The sequence below is a fragment of the Neolamprologus brichardi genome, chromosome 7 (assembly GCF_056152115.1).
Source record: "Neolamprologus brichardi isolate AB-2024 chromosome 7, ASM5615211v1, whole genome shotgun sequence".
In the NCBI taxonomy this organism is placed as follows: Eukaryota; Metazoa; Chordata; class Actinopteri; order Cichliformes; family Cichlidae; genus Neolamprologus; species Neolamprologus brichardi.
In genome coordinates this window covers 61,703,757-61,726,144 of record NC_142110.1, presented here as the reverse complement: position 1 = coordinate 61,726,144, position 22,388 = coordinate 61,703,757, and the positions used below count along the sequence as shown (strand labels likewise).

At 39.2% G+C, this 22,388-nt stretch overlaps 2 protein-coding genes across 4 annotated transcripts; one reads left to right on the top strand and one right to left on the bottom strand.

The window, feature by feature from the left end:
• The first annotated feature begins 374 nt into the window (after nt 1-374).
• syt19 (synaptotagmin XIX) lies at nt 375-7,815 on the top strand. 3 transcript variants are annotated; one of them, XM_087844524.1, is made up of 11 exons: nt 375-615; nt 1,026-1,130; nt 1,423-1,461; nt 2,618-2,852; nt 2,962-3,035; nt 4,029-4,148; nt 4,980-5,165; nt 5,326-5,472; nt 5,727-5,846; nt 6,730-6,838; nt 6,937-7,815. In XM_087844524.1, the coding sequence occupies exons 4-11, from the start codon at nt 2,651-2,653 to the stop codon at nt 7,242-7,244; spliced, it is 1,266 nt and encodes a 421-aa protein (XP_087700650.1). In that variant the 5' UTR covers nt 375-615; nt 1,026-1,130; nt 1,423-1,461; nt 2,618-2,650; the 3' UTR covers nt 7,245-7,815. The 3 variants fall into 3 exon arrangements, with proteins under 3 accessions (XP_087700650.1, XP_087700648.1, XP_087700649.1); XM_087844522.1 differs by lacking the exon at nt 375-615 and having other exon boundaries at nt 993-1,130; XM_087844523.1 differs by lacking the exons at nt 375-615; nt 1,423-1,461 and having other exon boundaries at nt 993-1,130.
• A 1,397-nt stretch (nt 7,816-9,212) lies between these two features.
• On the bottom strand, nt 9,213-20,448 carry LOC102789814 (myosin heavy chain, fast skeletal muscle-like). The gene is made up of 41 exons (XM_087844052.1): nt 20,395-20,448; nt 20,214-20,254; nt 19,428-19,649; nt 19,209-19,352; nt 18,950-19,106; nt 18,832-18,859; nt 18,643-18,751; nt 18,456-18,548; nt 18,310-18,373; nt 18,130-18,228; nt 17,946-18,049; nt 17,708-17,846; nt 17,463-17,581; nt 17,131-17,280; nt 16,869-17,039; nt 16,455-16,755; nt 16,274-16,344; nt 16,096-16,183; nt 15,876-15,993; nt 15,670-15,793; nt 14,930-15,066; nt 14,585-14,840; nt 14,253-14,495; nt 13,987-14,163; nt 13,748-13,893; nt 13,554-13,644; nt 13,058-13,447; nt 12,834-12,960; nt 12,604-12,722; nt 12,046-12,242; nt 11,782-11,965; nt 11,530-11,695; nt 11,322-11,446; nt 10,901-11,209; nt 10,607-10,810; nt 10,394-10,519; nt 10,141-10,311; nt 9,950-10,054; nt 9,728-9,823; nt 9,480-9,611; nt 9,213-9,311 (listed from the first exon to the last, which is right to left on the bottom strand). Exons 3-41 carry the CDS (start codon nt 19,632-19,634, stop codon nt 9,291-9,293), a joined length of 5,808 nt encoding a protein of 1,935 aa, XP_087700178.1. The 5' UTR covers nt 19,635-19,649; nt 20,214-20,254; nt 20,395-20,448; the 3' UTR covers nt 9,213-9,290.
• Nucleotides 20,449-22,388: the final 1,940 nt, after the last annotated feature.

Here is a 22,388-nt window from a genome sequence, read left to right as displayed (position 1 = left end):
TCAGTCTCACTTTCACATAACAATGTCTGCAGCTTAGCTTTTTGTATTCACTTTGCTTGTGACATGCTGTCTTCTGTGGATGACAAGAAGCCAGTCTTAAACCTGACCCCAGCCCTCTTTGCATCACTTCTGTGAGAGTCTTAACCCAAAACCAAACTGTGCCTCCACTGTTTTGCACTTTGATCAGAAGACACCTTTCAGCCATATCACAGTGTTGAAGAAGAAAACTCATGACTCATGCCCACAATGCAATGGTCATGTAATATGAAGTTCCCTGTGTGACGTTTTAAGTTTCAGTGTAAGTTTCATGAAGCAGTTCCTTGACTGGGTTTTAAAAAGTTGCAAAATAAAAGCAATGTTAATTCTGAGAGTGACAAGGAAATGAGAAAGCTTAGTCATCAAGCTTTTCTTCCTCATTTTTCTAAAAACACTTTACCTGTCTTAAGTGTTACTTGATAGGCCAATTTTTACATACATTTCCTTTTCCCATTTGCAGGCGTTGCTGTCAGCAAGCAGTCCTGCAACATATTAGGTGACCATTCAGCAAGACAATTTCAAGGGAAGTGTTTTAAGACAAACAGGGCATGATCCTGGCTGACCTTTAAGCTGTTGAAAGTACGTTACCACTGTCATTTTATAACACCTGTATCTGCAGCCAGCTTGGCCACAGAGATGATAAAGCAGAGCTGTAACTGAACATGCAACTTAGAAAATGCTTATTTTCCAAGTTTCAATAATTCACTTCTGAAGTATCTAACCTGAACATTCAGTAAACAGGCCTGCAGAGGAATCTTTATGAAGAAGAGAGGTTGGGATCAGGTCACACTGAGCTAAGCTCTCTGAAATGTAATTCGTATCTAATCAAACCAGTCTGCCCAGAATGGTGTGTTGATAGTCATGTGTTAGGTGAAAGAGAGAGAGAGAGGGAGGGTGTGTGTCTGTGTGTGTGAGTGTGTGAGTGTAGAGTGACCAAAGTAGGAGCAACAGTTACATGATAAGGTACTAGTTTGAATTTCTCTTTGCAGAGAAGTTCTTTTGTTTGTGTGGAGATGTAAGTGCTCACACAATGGATTTATAGCACAGGAAAAGGAAAGAAGAAAAAGGAGACCTCAGTTTTTAACTTATCACAGGTAAATATTTAACTGTCCTTAAAGCAATTTTAGCCACGATTCAAGCAGCAACAGAAGGTCTGTGCAGTAGTGAAGTGTATGTCTGTTTTTACCTTTTGCCTGTCCTTTTAAATTCTGTGACCTAGCAACACATTGTATAATTGCCTTAGATTTTTACTTTGTCTTAATAGAAACATTAGGTACTGCTTTTTCCGTCGTGTTGCACAGAGCAGGTCCAGTGCTCTTTGATGAAACTATTTCTGATAAGCATTTTTTAGAAAAGAGATACAGCTGTACTGTTTTTCTTCACCAGAGGGAACGCTCAGATAATACCAGGGCGTTTGGACATTTGGTAGGTATTTAATATGCACATGTCTAGAATTTTTGGTAAAGGTGCAGGTGTAAAACTTTGTTAATGCCACTAACTGTATACAACAGCTTTAGAAGAAAAATGATATTTTTTATACTGTTTTTCTTTTGGCAAATTAAAGAAAGTTGTAGAAAAATGTTCATCAGGCTCTGCTTTACTACATTCAACATGAAGGAAAACAGTAGTTAAGCTGATATATGTCTAGACTCATTTGTGCTTTATTATTATATATTATACACATACAATCCAAGTTCAGTGCCTCAAAACTGGACCGTGGATTCAATTAGTTGGGCCAAATTATAACAACAGTCACCAACAACTAGAACATTGTTTTTCCCTGCAATGCTTGTTTGATTTTCTCTTTGAGGACAATCCAGTAAATGGGTTTGTTTGTTTTTTTTACTTTTACTAAAAGGTTTTCAGCGAAAAAGACCAATGACTAAAAGACCAGCCGAGATTTTAATTATTTGTCAATGATCTGTCACTGAGTGTCCTTTGCTATATTTTAATAATGTGTTGATACGTATTATTAGCTATTAGTCTAAAAATAGGAGAATACAATTTTTTTTAAAATCCAGTTCCCAAGTGTCCAAGTAACATCTTCAAACTTTATATTGTCATACACATGCAGTCTGAAACTGTAATAGATTAATCGACATTAATTGATTCTTCCTAACTAGATGATCATTTCAAAATCAGTGCTGAATATTTTTGTAAATTTCACTGTTGGTTAACATCAGAAACAATGTATTGTTAATGTATACAGTGTGTAAAAACAATTAAGAATTTTAAAAAATCTATACAATTAAGAAAACACTTTTTCCATCTGGGAATGCAAGTAAATATCTGTAATTTGGAATCTTAATTTAAAAAAATAACAACATGCTTTACAATTTTTTCCTGCTTTTTTGTAACAGCAAATTTGAAAACTTGTGGATAACAACAATAATAATAATTTTGATTATAGTGCTTGTGTATACTGATGGATTAAAGATTAATGTTAGTTTAATTCACTGTGGCATTACATGGATAGTACTGTATATTTTTTTTACATACATTACATTACATACCTGCTATTAGCAGGTCCTTTAATCCACCCAGCTATGATCCTCACATGCTCTGTGTTCCTGTATTGCAGAGGCATGTGCAGACCACATGGCCGCAGAAAACCATGGTGACTCTTATAGACTACCCAGCTCCTATGGAGCTGTTTTCAAAAGCTGGAGAGCTGAGAATGCCATTTTCTGATGTGGTCAAATACTGCATTCTGGGTATCTCCATCATTCTCCTGCTGCTGGCTCTGGGCATCTTAGCCTGGCAGATCTACAGATTCTGCACAGAGAAATACACCACATACACCCAGCAAGATGCAGGTGAGTAGGAATTACATTACAGTAAGACTCAGTGTAGTGCATATTGACAAGCTAGAGTGACTGTGACACAAATTATTAAATGTATGGTTGTGTCTGTTTTCTGCAACAGGGCATAATGATTTGCTGTATTCAGACGAAGGGCCAACAACAACAGGAAACTACTCAGGAGCTCCAAGTACCAAAGTAAGAGGAAACTTTATCACAATTGAGCACTAATGTGCACATGGTCTTGACCAGACTGGATAAACCAGGTTAAGAGAAAATCCTGCTTCAAGTAATCTGCTGTCTTTCAGTTGATACTTGGGATTTGTGCATCTGAACAAGGTGAAATGTAATATATTGCTGCTAATTTCTTTCGGACACAGTTATTGAGTTACATGTTAAGATTCTGGAACAGAATTGGTGAGAAATTCAGGACATATTTAGGACTGCTTAAAGAAAAATGAAGTGAATTTTTCTGAAAATTGTAGATTCACGGTGTGATCAGGTAATGCCAATTTCCTTAAACGTGAGAATTTTCAGTGGGAAATTAATAAAACAGGATGATATAAATACCACACAATTAAGAGTTTTAATATATTTTGTACCACAGAAGTCAGCATTTAGCATGTAACTCTACTAAGGACTTTTTTAGAGGACTGTCAGAGAGAAGGCAGATAAGTAAACCACAGGCTGGGTGGGGTGTTTGTGTGGATGTGTTTGAGAAGTCGGCAGTTTATTTGAATAGTCTGCTGTTTGCTTCGTACCACATGACTGACCGGAAAAGTTCTGCTGAGTGTAAAAACTTCCATGTAGAATGTTAGAACAACGACAAATGATGGCTAAATTAAGACTGATGAAAATTGTGGACCACAGATGTAAACCTGAATGTAGGCAGCATTTTAATGTAGTATTACAAGCTGAAGCTACTACATCTAAATCACCTTGAGCACCTTTGTGATAGAGCAGGCAATAACAACTATGATGCGAGTGAAGGACTCTAGTCTAAGGACAGTTATAAATTAATACCCTTTGAATGCCATGTACATGAAACCAGATCCATCATGACAGCGTGTACATGTGGAATATCTAAGTATTTCCTCGACAGATGTGAGTCTTTAAAGAGCAGAGGCTTAAAAATGAATTGTGCTCTGTGTTATAAAGGCTTATACAACTAGCATTTGTGTGTGCCTGCAGCTGGAGGATGTCAGCACAGAGGCCCACAGACTGAGTCGCTGCCTGTCTCAGCCCTCGTTTCCCTCCTTAGTATCCACAGAGGCAGCTGGAGACAAAGAAGAGCAGGCAACTATTCAAAAGGTAAAACTGGTATTTTATCCAGACATACAGAAACCCAAGGTCCAGTGAAATTATTAATGAGAGACAAAACAGGAAGTATATTCATTCTTTTAGTGCGGTGTTGCTCTGTTGGTGTTTCTACAGTTATTTAAAGATCCAAAATTTAAAGATTCATAAAACAGCACCAGCAACATCCAGCAATGATGTTATGTTATGCACAGCTTTTTAAAATATGTTATGAATGTATCACTTTTTTTTTAAAGTCTACTACATAAAGCTGTCAGATTAATTAAGTGGTGTAAAATTGAGATTTTCCTATCATTAAATAGAGATGCAAACGTTTAGGTAAACGCTACAAGCTGCTCTCTTACTAGTAAACCATAAACATAACCACATGGTGGCGCCAAGAGTGAGTTTATAGAGAGACACGTTAAAAAATGCAGTGTAAGTATGCATACAGATACCCTTGCACTTGTGCATGAATTACACTTATGCTCACAGATACATGTGTAGACTCGTTTCTCTGGCTGTACGAGCACCTCACCACAGTCATTAGGATTCATCTTCTGTCAACCAAAGATGTCTGAGCTAAATGTCCTGTAAATCCTTCTGCCATCTGTTTAGATATTCAGGATGAATCAGGGTGACTAAAAGATAAGCAGGCTGAATTTAGTTTTACATTCTTTTCCTAATGGAAAGTATTTGAGTATGTAACAGAAATTTAAACATCATTTAAAAAAATGTCCGATCAATCCTCCAAAAATAAGATTAACAGTAAATGACTGATGACACAGTTTCAGGCAAAATCAACTACAGTCTTTGGGTCTTTCCTAACATATCCTCTCGTACCAGGTGGATGGATCATTACGATTCTCCGTCTACTATGATCAGATGCAGTCACGTCTGGTGGTCACCGTGCTGCAGGTGGAGGGGCTTTTGGAACAGAGTGAGAGCCGAACCCTCCAACCATTTGTTAAAATACTGCTCTTGTGGGCTGGATCAGAGGCTGTAGAAGTCGAGGGCTTTAAAGATGAAGAGGTAAGTTTGTCATATTATTATTTTCCGTGAACTTATTTTCTTCTTTTTCTTGATACATATTTAAAAAAATACGATCCACACTGTCTTTGAGTTTTCATTCAGCACAGCATCTCTGTACTAAAGACAAAGGTGTCATAAATTACTGGTGTGATCCTCTCAGGGGGAAGATATGTCGCCTGTTCTGTGGACAGTACTGCAGGAGTGGCGTACTCGCATTGTGAAAGGCAGCTGTAACCCTTTATTTGGAGACCAGTTCAGCTGTGTTTTACAAGAGGAAAAGCTTCATCACATCAACCTAAGGATGGAGGTTCTGCACTACATATCTCTCATTCTTAAAACATATTTGTTGGACTCAAACGGTATTGCTTGTACTACATCGTGCATGCAGTTTGCATGTTAGCTGTCACATTTCAAAGGCCAAAGAATTTAAAACCATAAGCACTACAGCTATGTTATAGTACTTTAGTCTCTTTTCACTTGTTGAGAGAAAAAAGTATGAATGATAAATGTTTTTATCTGTTGTGGTGTAAATCATTTATCAGGTGTCTGTATGCATCTCAGGTAAGAGACTTTGATAAATTCTCCAGAAACACAGTGTTAGGAGATGTGAGGGTTCCTTTAGGACAGCTCAACATCTCCTACCCTCTGGAACTACAAGAGGATCTAAAGATACCCCAGAAGGTACTGCAGGGGGCGCACACACACAACACACAGCATGCACACAGGCCTGGCTTTCAGTAGCATCTCAAGTAGTTGATGTTATGTAAAGGTGAAATACAGAGTATGTCAGTATGATTATAAAACTATATAATAACTATATTTAGCCATAATAATAAAAATGAAAGCTAATATTCATTGTGTAACTGGAAATAATTAAACAGACATTTACAGACGTGATAGATGGTAGTAAAAATATAATAGAGTACATTGTTATAACTATATAATCCTTCTTCATAGTCCACACAAAAATTGTTCCATTTTCAGAAAAGCAATATTTTTTGTTATTGTTTATAGTACCTATGCCTAATATTTTGTCCACAGCATTAATGTACCACGAGTGAGGCGAAATTTAGAATTGCACAGGTGAACCCAAAAGTGCATTTGTGTAGCTAGAATTTTATTTTCCACCGAAAGTTTAGTTTAACTTTTACTGGTTTGTGTAATTTGTGGATCATATGGTGTCATCATTATTGTCAATGATATTTCATTAACTGAACATGGCATCCGTCTATGCATCTATCTTACTATAATAATAAATTATTATATTGGGGCAATAATAATTAATGTAATATTTTTTTAATTGCTCAAAGAAAAGAAAATTATATTTGTAACACCAATGCAACTGAAACCACAGGATGACCTTTGCCTCTTTAATTTAAGATCAAACAAAAGAAAAAAATGTTCTACTTTTGAGTTATGACTGTGGCCATTTAATACATTTTGTGCTTATGTGGTGATTTTTAGCCCTGCTGAATACTGTCATTTATGTTTGTGCCTGCAGCTATATCACTTTTTTTTTTAAAACTGTGCATAAATGTACATTATACTGATGCGTTCTCCAAAGGATCTTGTTGGAGAGGTGCTTTTGTCCCTGAAATTTCTTCCCACGTCTCAGAGGCTGGAGGTTGGCCTGCTAAAGGTCAAAACTGTCCTTTCTGAGATATCAAATGCAGGTAAATTAAAAAAAGACACCTTCACACAAAAAAGACGCCAGCTTTGATGCACGTACGGTTATAAATTCATGTAATCTGTGTATGTGTGTGTTGCACAGCCCTGTATGCCAGGATCAGCGTCCAGTGCAATCAGTTCAAGCTAAAGTACCAGAAAAGCTCTACAGTGGCTCGGTGCCTGGTGACTGTTTTCAATGAGGTCCTCTTGTTCTCCTTGCCGGAGGTTCATCTGGAGCGGTGTAAAATTTTGGTCTCTATATATGAAACTCGCCCAACAAGCAAATCAGCCAAACAGCTGATCGGACAGCTGAGTGTGGGGAAGGAGAAGAGTTCAGAAGATGAGCACTGGACTTTGATGATGCGCTCAGTCCGTCAGCCAGTAGCAAAGTGGCATGGCCTACTGATCTGAATCACAGCAGAACCAACGCTATCATCATGGATGGTTGTATTTGTATGTTTTTACCCTGAAAGCATGTGTATCAGACTGTTCAGGCATCTGCACTTGCCGAGGTAAAGACCAGACATGCTTGTCCTCCTGATCTCACAGTGACAGAAAACTTTATTACTCTCCGTACTTACTGCTACTCAACGGTAAACATGTGATGCTGTTACAGTTACCGTTTGTAACAATGCTCCACTTTCTCAATGCCACACTAACATTACTCTCATTGCTCAGTTTATGAGAGGCATTATCGACGAACTGTTGGTTTAAATGTTTATTTTGGTTGCTAAAGCAGAAACTGTACTTGTTGCTATCTACATGTAATTAGCGTGTACCTAGATCAGTATGAGAGGACTCGAAAAAATTATGAATGCCACAGTTATGATGATTAGTTGCTTTTTTATTTTTTATACAATGTGTATCTTTTAATCCACAATTTATTCTATGAAATGTAATATATGAGACATTAACTTCACAAGATAGAATGCAGTTGTTTAAAACTTCCTATGAATCCTTAATAAATTCCATAATTTGGTAACAGTCACAATAATGTTATTGGAGTATTAAGCCATGATTAACGTGATATCATTTTTAGCAGAATGGCAATGCTGCTATAAAAGAGTGTTCTGCATATCACTGTTTTTGTATGAAGGTTCCAGCACAGGTGAATAATTTAAATAATAAGTGCTTAAAAGCACTGAAATTACAAGTACGTTGACTTTTTCTCCTGATAATCAACATGTCCTCACCCTGCTCTGTGGCTAGAGTGCGCCATTTGTGCGCATGTGTGATAAATTGAACACAAGCAGGCGACTGTGTGCGAAGACAAAGTGTGTGAAATACTAATTACATTTACAGTTACATTTTAAGTATGAAATAAAAACATACATTAATGAAAAGTTTACAAAATAGCAAAATAAAGTGACTGGACAGAAAAAAATTAAAGTAATTACCGCAAATTTTAAAAAGAATTAAAAAGTATAGAATATGTTCCTTTGAAATAAGGTGATTAAGAGGAAGTGATTGCACAAAGCCACATGTGGAATATCAGCACCATCATAATTTCTTTGAATTTTCCAGTTGACTAATCCCAATAATTGAAGTTACCAAAAATGGAGAAATTAAAAAAAAAAAAAACTTTGAATACATGTTTTAAAAGACTTGCTTCTGCTTTTAAGTCTCCTTTTTTAAATCCATTAATGAGAAAAGGAAAAGAAGCCAGAAATGAGCTGAGCGTGATTGGACAAAGGTTTAGGAAACCAGGGAGAATATCCACACAGCAAAGAGCAAAAACCCATGGTCAGGTGAGTAATATACAGGTACAGTGTTGTATTGCTTTCATTTTAGTTATGCCAGTCTCATTCAGCAAGCATGTGCTTCACGAACAGTAACGATTAGTTTTGAATCCTCATTATGATTGTTATGCAAAAAGCCAGGCTCTTTTTAAAATGTGATCCAATGAGTAAAATAAGCTCTTTGTTAAACATTCTTCTCAAACTCAGTGTGTCACTATTTTTCACTGCACACATTCTGTTGCTGAATTTGAAACTAATTATGTGGGGTATGTTTTTCAAGCTAGAGCACTGGATTACAAAAAAAGCTTAAAATACACAAGAATGCATTTTGAATGAAGTTATTAATGTTACCTATTTATTTATGTTCATGTTGATTCTTTAAGTGCAGATGGTTTTTTTCCCTCCCAAACCACTGTCTCTAACTTCTTATCTACGTTCACGAGTCCCTCTGGAGTATCTTCGCTCTGAGTTGTTTGTGCTCAAAGTCCTAAGATGTTAATTGAGATACACTTCTATGTATTCATGCCTAAATTAATAACTGAATGCAGGATACCTCAGTAAAGATTCATTAGCACTCAGATTACCCGTGTGTCATGTTTACTCTCTTGTTTATTACTATGAAAATATCACAGACAGGAAATTGAGATAAAAAATATTTTATTGGAGTGTATTTCACATCATATTATATGATTAGAAATGCACAGTTCACACGTGTGCTTTATTCAGCTGCATCTTTTCCCTGTAGAACAAAAGAAAACAGTACATATGGGTCAGTGTGTATAAAAACGGAGCATTCAGTGAAAACAAATCAAATTATTGTCTGTAGCCAACTTCATGAAATTCGAAGCAGAATTGGGATATTTCTTCTTATAACTTTGTGCAAAGTCTAAAGTGCGTGTACATTTACCTTGCCAGAGTCGCGGCTCTTAGCTCTCAGCTTGTTGACCTGGGACTCGGCAATATCGGCACGTTCCTCGGCCTCCTCAAGCTCATGCTGGATCTTCCTGTACTTGGACAGATGGACATTGGCCTGCTCCTCCTGTAACATTGTAATAAGTCAAAATTTCTTAGTGTCCAAAACAATGACAGTTTGTTTGCACAAAACTAAAATCTGACATAGAGTTGAGGGTTTTTTTTTCTGTGTGTGGTCCTTACCGCTTCCTCAGCCTGCCTCTTGTAGGCCTTCACCTTGAGCTGCAGCTTGTCAACCAGATCCTGCAGCCTGTTAATGTTCTTCTTGTCCTCCTCAGTCTATAAAAGAAAACACATTTTAAAAAATGTGATCCACTGGTTGCTGGAATAGGCTCCAGCCCCCCGCGACCCTGATAAGGATAAGTGGAACAGAATGGATGGATGTAAAATGTTAATGTGCTTTACCTGATAGGTGAGCTCCTTCACTCTCCTCTCATATTTGCGGACACCCTTAACAGCATCTGCACCACGCCTCTGCTCAGCTTCAACCTCAGTCTCCAGCTCACGCACCTTCAGAAAATTGAGCAAACTTTTAAAATCCATGGTTTATATATGTGTGTTTTCACACATATTTTTCAGCTGCGCATTCTTCTTACCCTGGACTCAAGTTTCTGGAGCTGTTTCTTGCCACCCTTCATAGCCAGATTCTCAGCCTCATCCAGGCGGTGCTGCAGGTCCTTAACAGCAGCCTCAAGGTTCTTCTTCATCCTCTCCAGGTGAGCGCTAGTGTCCTGCTCCTTCTTCAGCTCCTCAGCCATCACAGCAGCCTGAAAAACATGACCTCAATTAACAGAGTGATGAAAACAAAGCTGAGTTGTACCGTCGTAGTGGACATGTGTATAAACCTACATCAGTGATGGCCTTCTTGGCCTTCTCCTCTGCATTTCTTGCTTCCTGAACGGTGTCATCCACTTCACTCTGGATCTGAACCAGGTCAGCCTCAAGCTTCTTCTTGGTATTCAGAAGGCTTGTGTTCTAAGAAATGGAAAGTTTACATTTTAGGATGTTCATTTTAAGTTTGTCTAAAAAAAACAATTAAAGTGTCTCTTCAAAAATGTTCACCTGAGAGTGCAGCAGACCAACACGCTCGCTGGCGTCCACCAGCTCCTGCTCAGCGATTTTGCGGCTTCTCTCTGTCTGTTCCAGAGCAGCTCTGAGCTCCTCAATTTCAGCTACCATGAGACCGTTCCTGCGCTCCACCATAGCAGCTTGTTCCTTGAGGTCATCCTGAGACCTGACAGCATCATCCAGGTGCAGTTGTGCATCCTAGTAAAAAAGAATATCAAAATTATATTCACATGAATAAAAAAATGCACTTACACAGAATGTGTACAACAGCTATGTGCTCTATCATACCTTCAGCTGTGCCTGGACATTTCTCAGCTGTTTCTGGGACTCAGCAGCCTGGCGATTAGCATGGCTCAGCTGAATCTCCATCTCATTCAGATCACCCTCCATCTTCTTCTTGATTCTCAGGGCATCATTCCTGCTCCTGACCTCAGAATCCAGAGTGCTCTGCATGGAGTCAGTCACTCTCTGGCTGTTCCTCTTGATCTGCTCAATCTCTTCATCTTTCTCTGCCAGCTTCCTGTCTACTTCACCTTTGACCTGGTTGAGCTCCAGCTGAACACGCAGGATCTTAGACTCTTCATGCTCCAGAGTTCCCTAATCATATGAAAGAATGAATATGAAAAGATATTCATCTCTGCATTTGTAGATTTTACTTGTGTATAACTGAATATTTATTTCCAGAGGAGCTCCTCAGACAAAGATTTACCTCAGCCTCTTCAAGAGCTGTCTGGATCTCAGACTTCTCTGTCTCCACCTGCTTCTTGGCCTTCTCCAGCTCATGAATGCTCTTTCCAGTCTCACCAATCTGTTCAGTCAGATCGGAAATCTCCTCTGCAGAGGCATGTGTGATATTGTTTAGTCTTAAGACATTAAAAATGAACACACGTTACTTGCACAGCATAGTAGGAACTCACGTTGCAGGTTCTTGTTTTCACGCTTCATGGTCTCCAGCTGATCCAAGGCTTCCTCATAGGAGTTCTTCATCTTGAACAGTTCAGTGCTGAGAGAACGAGCCTCCTTCTGAGATCCTTCCACCTCTGCCTGACCCTCCTCGTACTTCTGTTTCCACTCTGCCAACACCTATATATACATTCGATGCAGTTATTCACCCATACTAAGAGAAACCATGAGTTTGTGTCTTGTTCAAGCAAAGTAAATGATGGTACCTTGTCAAAGTTCCTCTGCTTCTTGTCAAGGTTAGCGGCCAGGCCATTAGCTCTCTCCACATCAATCATGAGGTCCTCCACTTCACTCTGGAGCCTCTGTTTGGTCTTCTCCAGAGAAGCACACTTGGAGTTAACGGCCTCGATCTGCTCCTCTGCCTCCTGAAGGCGCTGGGCCAGCTTTTTCCTTTAAAAAAAACAGTGTTTCAGTAAAAGCTTATTGTTTTATTTGTTTTTTGCTCACATTCTTACTAACTAAATACTCACTTGGCTTCCTCAAGCTCCTCAGTGCGCTGGATAGCATCAGTTTCATATTTGCTTCTCCACTGAGCCACCTCACTGTTGGCCTTGGACATTGAACGCTGCAGCTCAGCCTTGGCCTCCTGCTCCTCTTCAAACTGTTCCCTCAGCAGGTCACAGTCGTGGCGAGCTGATTGCAGTGCATGGGCAAGGGCATTCTTGGCCTGGTGTAAGACACATCATTGCATGAGAAAAATGTCGGAATCACCAACAAAAAACTATACGCACTTCACTGAAATATTTTTTTTTTTGTGGCGCCAGAGTCCGGCAGCCTCACCTCTGTCAGTGCGCCCCAGGGTGGCTGTGGCTACAATGTAGCTTGCCATCACCAGTGTGTGAATGTGTGTGTGAATGGGTGGATGACTGGATGTGTAAAGCGCTTTGGGGTCCTTAGGGACTAAGTAAAGCGCTATATAAATACAGGCCATTTACCATTTATGATGGATTCAAACTTGGGCCTTACAGCATAGGAATCACCTGCCCTGTCTGGTAAGCCATACCAGCCTCCATTGAAGTGTTTCTTACCTTAATCTCCTCTTCAGTGTGTCTCTTCAGCTCCTCGATCTGCTGTGTGAAGGCCTGTTTGCCTCTGGTCAGCTGAGAGACGAGAGCTTCTTTCTCTTCAATCTGGCGGCTGAACTCACCTTGTGTAAAAATAGTCATCAAACTTTAGTTTGTGTTCAGTTTTTCTATCGAAAACAGAAGATCACTATAAAGGACTAAGTTCAGATCACTGCATGTTGTCTTATACAAACCATTTTCAGTAAGCAGACGTGCTCTCTGTGCACCCAAATCATTGATCTGACGGACATTTTCATCATTTTTGGCCTTCAGTTCACTAAGTTGGTCCTCAAGAGTACGGCACATCTTTTCAAGATTTCCCTAGAGAGGGAGAAAAAGATTCATCAGTGACAAGATGTTATAACATCACTATTTGCTGGTGATTTAAGTATTAAAATAAATGGATTTTGTTGTTTACCTTTGCTTTAGCGACAGCTTCCATGTTGCTGGACAGGTCGTCAATCTCCATCTTGTATTCACTCTTTTCCTTCTCAAGCTTCTGCTTGACACGCTGGAGGTTGTCGATCTGCTCTCCCAGCTCAGCAACGCTGTCAGCCTGCTTCTTGCGCAGAGCAGCAGCGGTGGCTTCATGCTGTAGAGTAGCCTCCTCCAGGTCACGACGGAGTTTCTGGAACTCAGCTTCACGCTTCTTGTTCATCTCAATCTGAGCAGCAGTTGCACCACCGGCTTCCTCCAGCCTTTCACTGATCTCTTCAAGTTCCCTGGAGAGGTCAGCTCTCTGCTTCTCAACCTTGGCACGAGCAGCACGTTCAGCCTCAATCTCCTCCTCCAGCTCTTCAATACGAGCCTGTTGGATTAGATGTGTGTCTCCTTTGAGTAAACTTTCAAATTTAAAGTACGACACAGAAAATATGTATGGACTATCATTTGATGTAACATCATGTATCATTTACCTGAAGCTCCTTGATCTTCTTCTGAAGCTGGGCACCCATTGACTGCTCATCCTCAATCTTGCTAAGGAGCTGACTGATTTCAAAGTCTTTCCTGTAAAATAAAGTTGCATAGTTGATAAATGTACATATTACGTCCAATCCTTAGAAGGATGCTAGAAGGATGCTTGTCATAAAGGGAGAAAAAATAAAAGTACTTTTTCAGTTTCTCATCAGACTGCTGCTTGTCATTCTCAAGATCCATAATGGATTCCTGGGCGAGCTTCAGATCACCCTCCAGCTTCCTCTTGGCTCTCTCAAGGTCCATACGAAGCTTCTTCTCTTGTTCCAGAGAACCCTCAAGCTGCACAATGACATGACTTTGTTATTCTCTTGTTCAAGAAGAGGTTTCTTTTCTCTCTCTGTTTTGCCATCACCTGTGACATTTTCAACTTACATCATCAACTTGCTGCTCAAGCTTGGTCTTGGACTTGGTCAGAGTGTTGACTTTGTCTTCCTCAGACTGGAGGTCATCAAGAGTCTGCTGATGAGCCTCCTGAAGAGCTTTCTTCTCCTTAGTCAGCTTAGCGATGCTCTCATCTTGAGAAGCCATCTCTTCAGTCAGATTCTTCACCTACATTTGCAATTACAGTGTTATTACCATGTGACTGTATTGTTGTATGCATGTTGTTTAATCTGCTAGGTATAATCCAAATGTCAAACCTTGTTCTCAGTGGCATGTTTCTCCTTCTCTACTTTGGCCAAGGTAAGCTCCAGGTCATCGATGTCTTTCTTGAGCTCAGAGCATTCATCCTCCAGCTTTCTCTTCTTGCCAGTGAGCTCGGCGTTGATTTCTTCTTCATCCTCCAGTCTCTCAGTTACCTCTTTGAGTTTTGCCTCCAGCTGAATCTTGCTCTTGATAAGTCCCTCACATCTCTCCTCAGCATCTGAGAGATTCTCTGATTCCTAGTTTGCATTGGAAGAACACACATGAACACGTTAACATTTTATGGTAACAAAATAAAAGGGCACAGCTTCTCTTGATATCTACTTACAGATGCCACTTGGAGCTGCAGATCGTTCTTCTCCTGCAGAAGGGACACCATCTTCTCCTCTAGTTCCTTCTTCTTGGCCAGGGCAGCAGCCAGATCTGTTTTCATCTTCTCATAATTCTCCTTCATCTGCTGCAGCTCCTTCTCAGTTTCAGCACTCTTGAGCAGAGGCTTGATCTTGTAGTACACCTTCATCCATGGCCAGTGTTTGACATTCATGAATGAGCGGATGTTGTACTGGATGGTGTAGATGGACTCTCTGTGCACAAGAGATTTCCATTGTTGACAAAGTTATTTTTCACTGTTTTTATTCTGGCTCATTGCTCTTAATTGCTGTGTTCAACATACCTCCTCTCTGTCATTTTGACATACTCCTTTCTCATGAGGAAACCACGGCAGACAGCCTGAGTCATGGTGACCAGAGCTGCCAACTTTTCATCTCTCATCTCCTCAAGGGTACCCAGGAGACCAGCCTTGAAGAACACCTAAATGATTACAAGAGAGAATTATATTATAGTAAGCATTCAATTAGAAATGATTCAGAAAGTATATGTACAGTAAATGTAAATCTACATCAGCTTTGGGGAATTTTATGAACGTACACAGTGAAAGGCATGCTAAACTAATGACATGGTATTTGAGAAACCTTGTGCCTCCTGTGTGGACACATCTGCATTACATATGGGAGTTGGTTTATTGTCTACCATACAATATCTCATGTGTGCACAAAGTAGCATAATTTATGTCAAATGAGCCACATAAAATAATAAGAATTTTTAAAACAAAAAAGATAACATAACGATAAATGTGTCAAATAGTTGATTAAATGTACTTTGAGAAAAAATTGGAAAATTTTGATTTGATCTTCATGTGTAACTATGATAATAAATCCAGGGCTATTGAAATTTGGGGATGGAAACTTGTTGATGTTTTACTTGAGCTTCCTTTTAGTTTTCATCCAGTTCACTGACCTTACCTCCTTCAGTTTTGTCCAAAAGTAATTGTTTTAAGCAGACAGATTTTTAAAAATTAAAAAAGTAATTCTATATTCATGCATGGATCTATAGTAATGCAATCAGGCTGTTTACCTTAGTGTGTCCAAATCTGTACTGGTCGTGATCAACATCAATTGATCCAAGCAGTTTCTCTGCAGCCTTCTTGTTGTCAATGAACTGGCCCTCAGGGATGACGCTGGCATTCAGTACCTTGTATCTTTTGTGAGAGAGGGATTTGTCAGTGTCAGCATTTTCTTATCATATTTTGAATCAAAAGTCCACGAGGATATTAATTGCACCTCTGTTTGAAGTCACCATAGAGGATTCTGCTGGGGAAACCTTTTCTGCAGATTCTGATACCCTCCAGCACACCGTTACACCTGAGCTGGTGGATGACCAAGAAGTTCTCCATCAGGCCTGTAGAACAAAAATGTTTGAGTTCATACTGTGAACAAACACTAATTTGCTGTTTTCTAATCCAAACCTGTGCATGCAGGCACACAAATTATGTTGGGTTACCTGGAGTCTTTGACTCGTTAGGGATCAGGCAACGCACAAAGTGAGGATGGGTGCTTCTCAGGTTTGTCATTAGCTTGCCCAAGTTCTCCTGTAGGTACACAAAAGTACATTTTTGTCATGAAAAGTAAAAAATAAAAAAATGTATTATTTTACATTTAATTTACTTCTCAAACCTTACCCTGAACTGTGAAGACACAGTCTGCATGGAGCCACCCTTCTTCTTGCCTCCCTTCTTGCCACCGCCAGTCTCTGTTTTTTGTTTGTGAATTGTAATTAAAAACATTGTGAGACTCGTAATACCAAACAAAACTTAATAACATGTAGAATATGGAAAATGTATGTTTTCAGTTACATCATACCTTCAACTACAGGTGGATACAGAAGAGACAGCAGTTTAACTGAGGACTTCTGGTACAGTTGCAGCACAGACTCATTCAATGGGTCCTTGTTCTTATCCAGCCAGCCAGAGATGTTGTAGTCCACAGTGCCAGCATAGTGCACCAGGGAGAAGTGGGCCTCGGCCTTGCCCTTGGCAGGTTTTGGCTTCTCAAATGCTTTGCACTTGCCAAGATGCTGGTCATAAAGTTTGTTCTTGAAGGATGTGTCAGTTGCCTTGGGAAACATGCACTCCTCTTCAAGGATGGAGAAGATGCCCATGGGCTTGATGAAGGTAAAGAAAAGAGATATGTCACCAAGTGGCACTTTTCCTCTATTACAACAAAACTGACATAAAAAAAAAAGATATAAGATTCAAACATGAACTTGAAGTATACCTTTTCAATAAGCTCAATGCAGGCAGCCAAGTCCATGCCAAAGTCAATGAACTCCCAGATAATACCCTCCTTCTTGTACTCCTCTTGCTCCAGGACGAACATGTGGTGGTTGAAAAACTGTTGCAGTTTCTCATTGGTGAAGTTAATGCACAGCTGTTCCAAGGTGTTGAACTGTGAGGGGAGAAAAGGGTAGGGAAAAAATCACTAAGCGGGATGTTATAATTGAAGTAGAGTTTCCCCATTTGTTAGCAATAAAGCTTACATCAAAGATCTCAAAGCCAGCAATATCCAGGACACCAATGAAGTAATTCCTTTGCTGCTTTGTGTCCAACATCTGGTTGATACGGATGACCATCCACAAGAACATCTTTTCATAGATGGACTTGGCCAGGGCTGTCACAGAGTTCAGCACCTAAAAAAATAAAAAGGGAAAATTTGATTGAATCACAAAATGCATTTAAGACCAAATATTTAACAAACATATACCTGGCAAATAATTATCTATTAAATCTGGTACATGATTATGTTTCATTTGATCCAAATACGCTCTGATTTAAGCAGCGCATGTTTTTTGTACCAGTTTGTCTCATTTACCTGAGGTACAGTCTGTCCCTTGGTGACATACTCATTTCCGACCTTCACTCTGGGATAGCACAGAGCCTTCAGCATGTCAGCAGAGTTCAAACCCAGCAAGTAAGCAACCTTGTCAGCATCTGAAAACAGCAATTTATAACATTATTATACAGTGCATACATTATACAGTATGTGACAAGGATTTTTTAGTCTAATTGGGAACCATACTGCTCTTATTCACAAGTATTTTTGTACTAAGTACTGACCCTCTGTGCCATCAGGCTCAGCTTGCTCCTCACGCTGCTTCTGCTTGAACTTCATGTTACCATGATGAAGCACAGCACCAGTCATTTTGTAGATGCTCATCTTCTCCTCATTACTGAAGCCCAGGATGTCAATAGCATTCTGTTCAAAAGTGTCCACATGAAACACTGCATAAACACTTTTTTTTTCTTAAAGACACAACATCATTGATATTTTAATTATACATCAAATCTCACTCACATCTGTTGCTTCCAGCTCAACTTTGTCATCAATGCTGGCCACAGTAATCTGACCCATGCTGCACATGGGGAAGTCGTAGGGGTTGGTTGTGATGAGGGCAATTTCTGGAAAAAAGAATAAAACATAAGTGTTTAATAAATTGTTTAAAATGAGAAGCGTGCAACAACTTGGTTTTGCTGCTTACCAAGCAGCTCTGGCTTGTGGTTTGTCATCATCTGGTAGAAGATGTGGTAACCTCTCTCATCGGGAAGCTGGAATGTCACTCTAGACTTCTCCAGCAGATCTGCAGATTTTGATCAAATTTTGAAGTCACAGTTTGTCCCAAAGTCAGATGAAGTACTCACATTGTGAATTTGTCACTTACATGTCTCAATATCAGCACTAGCCAGTTTGCCAGTTGTGCCAAAATGAATCCTGATGAATTTACCCTGTTTGGAACAAAAGGAGCTGTCAAAGTCACACAACAATCATAACACTATTTCTCCTATCTAAAGATCACTCCATACTTACGAAACGAGAAGAGTTGTCATTCCTCACAGTTTTGGCGTTACCGTAAGCCTCCAGCAAGGGATTGGCTGCAATAATCTGATCCTCCAGGGACCCCTTAAACCCAAGTTTAAGAAATATATGAGAAAATTATTTTTCTTACTGAAGTATATTTTGTAATGATTTTACTAATCTTATCACGTTTGTGTACCTGCATTTTGTTTGATTGCTCCTTCTTCTTATCTCCACCAACTGAAATAGTGGCGAAGTACTGGATGACACGCTTGGTGTTCACAGTCTTTCCGGCACCAGATTCTCCACTGGGTGTAGACAAATACTTTTAAGAGTTTGTTCGAAATGCTGAACTATTGTAAACAAAGTCAAACAATGTGACACTTACGTGATCAAGACAGACTGGTTCTCCCTATCTGTTAAAATGAAAAAGGAGTTCACTATGTATTTCTGTAGTTATCACCATATATATGATTAAATTTTTGATTTTTGAGTTAAAGGCATACCAGTAAGCATGAACTGATAAGCGTTGTCAGAGACAGAGAAGATGTGGGGTGGAGCCTCCATACGCTTCTTGCCTCTATAGGCAGAGACGACTTCAGAGTCGTACACTGGGAGCCACTTGTAGGGATTTACTGTGGCGCAGAACAACCCAGAGTAGGTCTAAAAGTGGTTAAAGAGATTTTTTAAAAAGTGGATGTTAATTAACAGTTGCTGTTAGAAGAGTAATTTTAAAAGTTTTGCTTCTTAGGAAGACAGTCTCACATAGATCATCCATGCTGCATAACGCTCTTTGAGGTTATACAGCACAGAGGCTTCATTGAGGTGGGTCATCATGGCCATGTCCTCAATTTTGTCGAACTTGGGAGGGTTCATTGGAGAGACTTCGTCTTCTTTGACTGTCCTCTCCTGCAACAGCACATTGATCACGATGAGAATTTGTCACATCTGACTCTCAGTTAACTCTAACTTTATTATACTGACCTCCTGAGTGTCCAAGACTTTGACTGTGACTTTGGCACCATCTTTCTTGATGATAGTACCCTTCAAGTACAGCTCTTTGGTATCAACCACATAGCAGGCAGTCTTGGCATCAAAAGGTTTGTTCTGAGCCTCAATTCTCTCCTTCTCTGGCTTACGGAGGTAAACGGCAGCTTTGCCATAAACGGCCATCTCAGCGTCCGTACTCATGGTGGCGGTTTACTTCTATGATGTTATGACAAATAAGTGTAATCTTAGACAAATATGTTAGAGTTATCGTCGAGTTCTTGTGAGTGGACAGCTAACACCTTAACATCTAAGACAAATAATCCATCCATCCATCCATTCGCTTCCGCTTATCCTTTGCAGGGTCGCAGGGGGTGCTGGAGCCTATCCCAGCTGTCATAGGGCGAGAGGCGGGGTACACCCTGGACAGGTCGCCAGTCTGTCACAGGGCGAACACACAGGGACTAACAACCATTCACACTCACATTCACTCGCACATTCACACCTAGTGGTAATTTGGATTTTTTCCAATTAACCTATCCCCACAAGCTGCATGTCTTTGGACGGTGGGAGGAAGCCGGAGTACCCGGAGGGAACCCACGCAAACACGGGGAGAACATGCAAACTCCACACAGAAAGACCCCGGCCTGATGTTGGAATTAAACTCAGGACCTTCTTGCTGTGCGGCAACAGTGCTAACCACTGTGCCACCGTGCTGCCCAAAGACAAATAATATAAAACATAAAATACTGACAATTTTAAATAGTTAAAAGTTGTCCATACCTGACTCTGTTTCTGTCAAAAGTATGTTATATTGCACAATCCTGTTGAACACATATGAGATATTGTCAATTACTAGGAAAATACTTGTTTTTAAAAAAGTAAATAAATGTATTTATTTAAGTACTATTATAATAATAATGAAGATACTACCAGTTCCAAAGCAGATAGAAGAAAAACCTACCACAAGCAAAAGTCTTCTTCTTCTACCACAGAGTGATGTGCTCTCGCGGACTGCTTATATTCAATGCAGCATGCTTACCCGACAAAGTTATATATGGGAGAAATGCCAAATGTGGTGTGGATGCCAGAGTGAGCAGACATCCGCTGAAACACAGTGCAAGGACATACTGTACATCAGCTTTCACTTCTAAACATTCTTTAAAGCTATTTTTAAAGAGAGCAAAGGATTTCTCACTTAAAAACAATTCAAAGTATCATGTCCACATTAAAGAAACAAGGTGCAAAAGAAAAGGGGATTCCAAAAAAATGCTTTGTGTTTTTTCATGTTGCAGTTGTGAAGCTGATTTATTTTATGAAGCATCTCCAAAACAATGATTCCCCCTGGTTGCCTTTGCCATATTTTACACTATATCAACACAGATTGTATTTCAGCTGTATTTTTCAGGACAGTGTCACACAGATGAAGATCTACTTACAGCTGAACTTTTAATGAAAACAGCTGTCTGCACAGGCTGCAAAGCGGCTCATTTTTCACTGACGGTGTATGAGTGTAACCACAACTCCAGTGTTTAGAGACTTCAAGTCTATTTTCTAATAATATTTGAAGATAGACTTGAACAGTACCTTTTTGTTACACTTACACAATGATTTACTATCATTTAATTCCATTGACCTGTGTAAACTTTGAGATATTTTTGTTTGTTTTTCTTATTCATTTCTGACCTATTTTGTTTGAGTATTTGTATTTGTAATATGTTCCTGCTGATTTACTAACTCGATTAAGACGGGAAAGTAACTGCAAAAATGTCTGATTCTCATGAGCAGTTTAGGATAATGCCAAAGATATCCCACTTCCCTTTTGATACAATCACAACCTGAATTGCAAGCTAAGCTCATACATGATGCTATCTGAGACTCAGGATGCTTCATTAGAAGGATGAAGATATAAAAACATGAAAAAAAAACCTTAAAAAACTATAAACATCAGCTTATAATAAAGGAGACACTGAAACAATTTTATACAATTCAACAGTTTCTTTCTGTGTCTTAGGGTCATCTCTGGAATGCCATAAATCCAAGTTGGCCACAGCTGTTGCCATGCCACACCGATTAATTAGAGATATATGTTGGAATGGCAACGTTCAATGCTTCAAGTGGGAACGGTGTGTTGGAATTTATTAACACTAGGTCAAGTCTGCGGTGCCAGACCAAGTGCAAGGTCAGGTTTTTACTGTAGGTTAAGGATGGCAACTAAACACTGTGAGAAATGAATGTCGTGTTTGCTGCTTTATAGATGTTTTAGCACAGCTAATAATATGTATGCCTTACGAAACAAAGTGAAAGAAGTTAGTACACCAGTATGTTTTAACCTCTTTTTCCCCCCATTAGGTAAGATAGTTCTTATGACCCAGGCCTACACAAGTCAAGTGTGTGTAGACCGTCAAATACTGTAGAGTTATGTTAATCCACGAGGAACTTCCTGATCCTCCCTGCAGTCTTTCTCCTCTGCACACTGTCATTTACTTCATTTATGACTCTTTATATTCAAAAGGCTCATGTTTTATATCAAATTTTTTTATCATATCATACATTACATCCCTGGTAGGAATATATATATATATATATATATATATATATATATATATATATATATATATATATATATATATATATAATTTTTATTTTTATTTATATATATTTTTTATTTTATTTTATTTATTTATTTATTTATTTATTTTTTTTAACGACATCCCACATAAGAGCTTGCATCCTCATCTGTACTCTGTGTCTATTTTGAAACCATTGCTTACTTTTTGAGCCCTGCTGACAAGCTGCACTCAGCTGAGAATCATATGTGGGGCAATAGCAATATTATTGATAATTATTTATATTAATATAAAAAATAAACAGACAAATGCAGGACAATAGTTAGATTTTCCAGACTGTTTCTTTAAAAAACCTTTTTGAATGAGCTATCAATAATGTATCAAACAT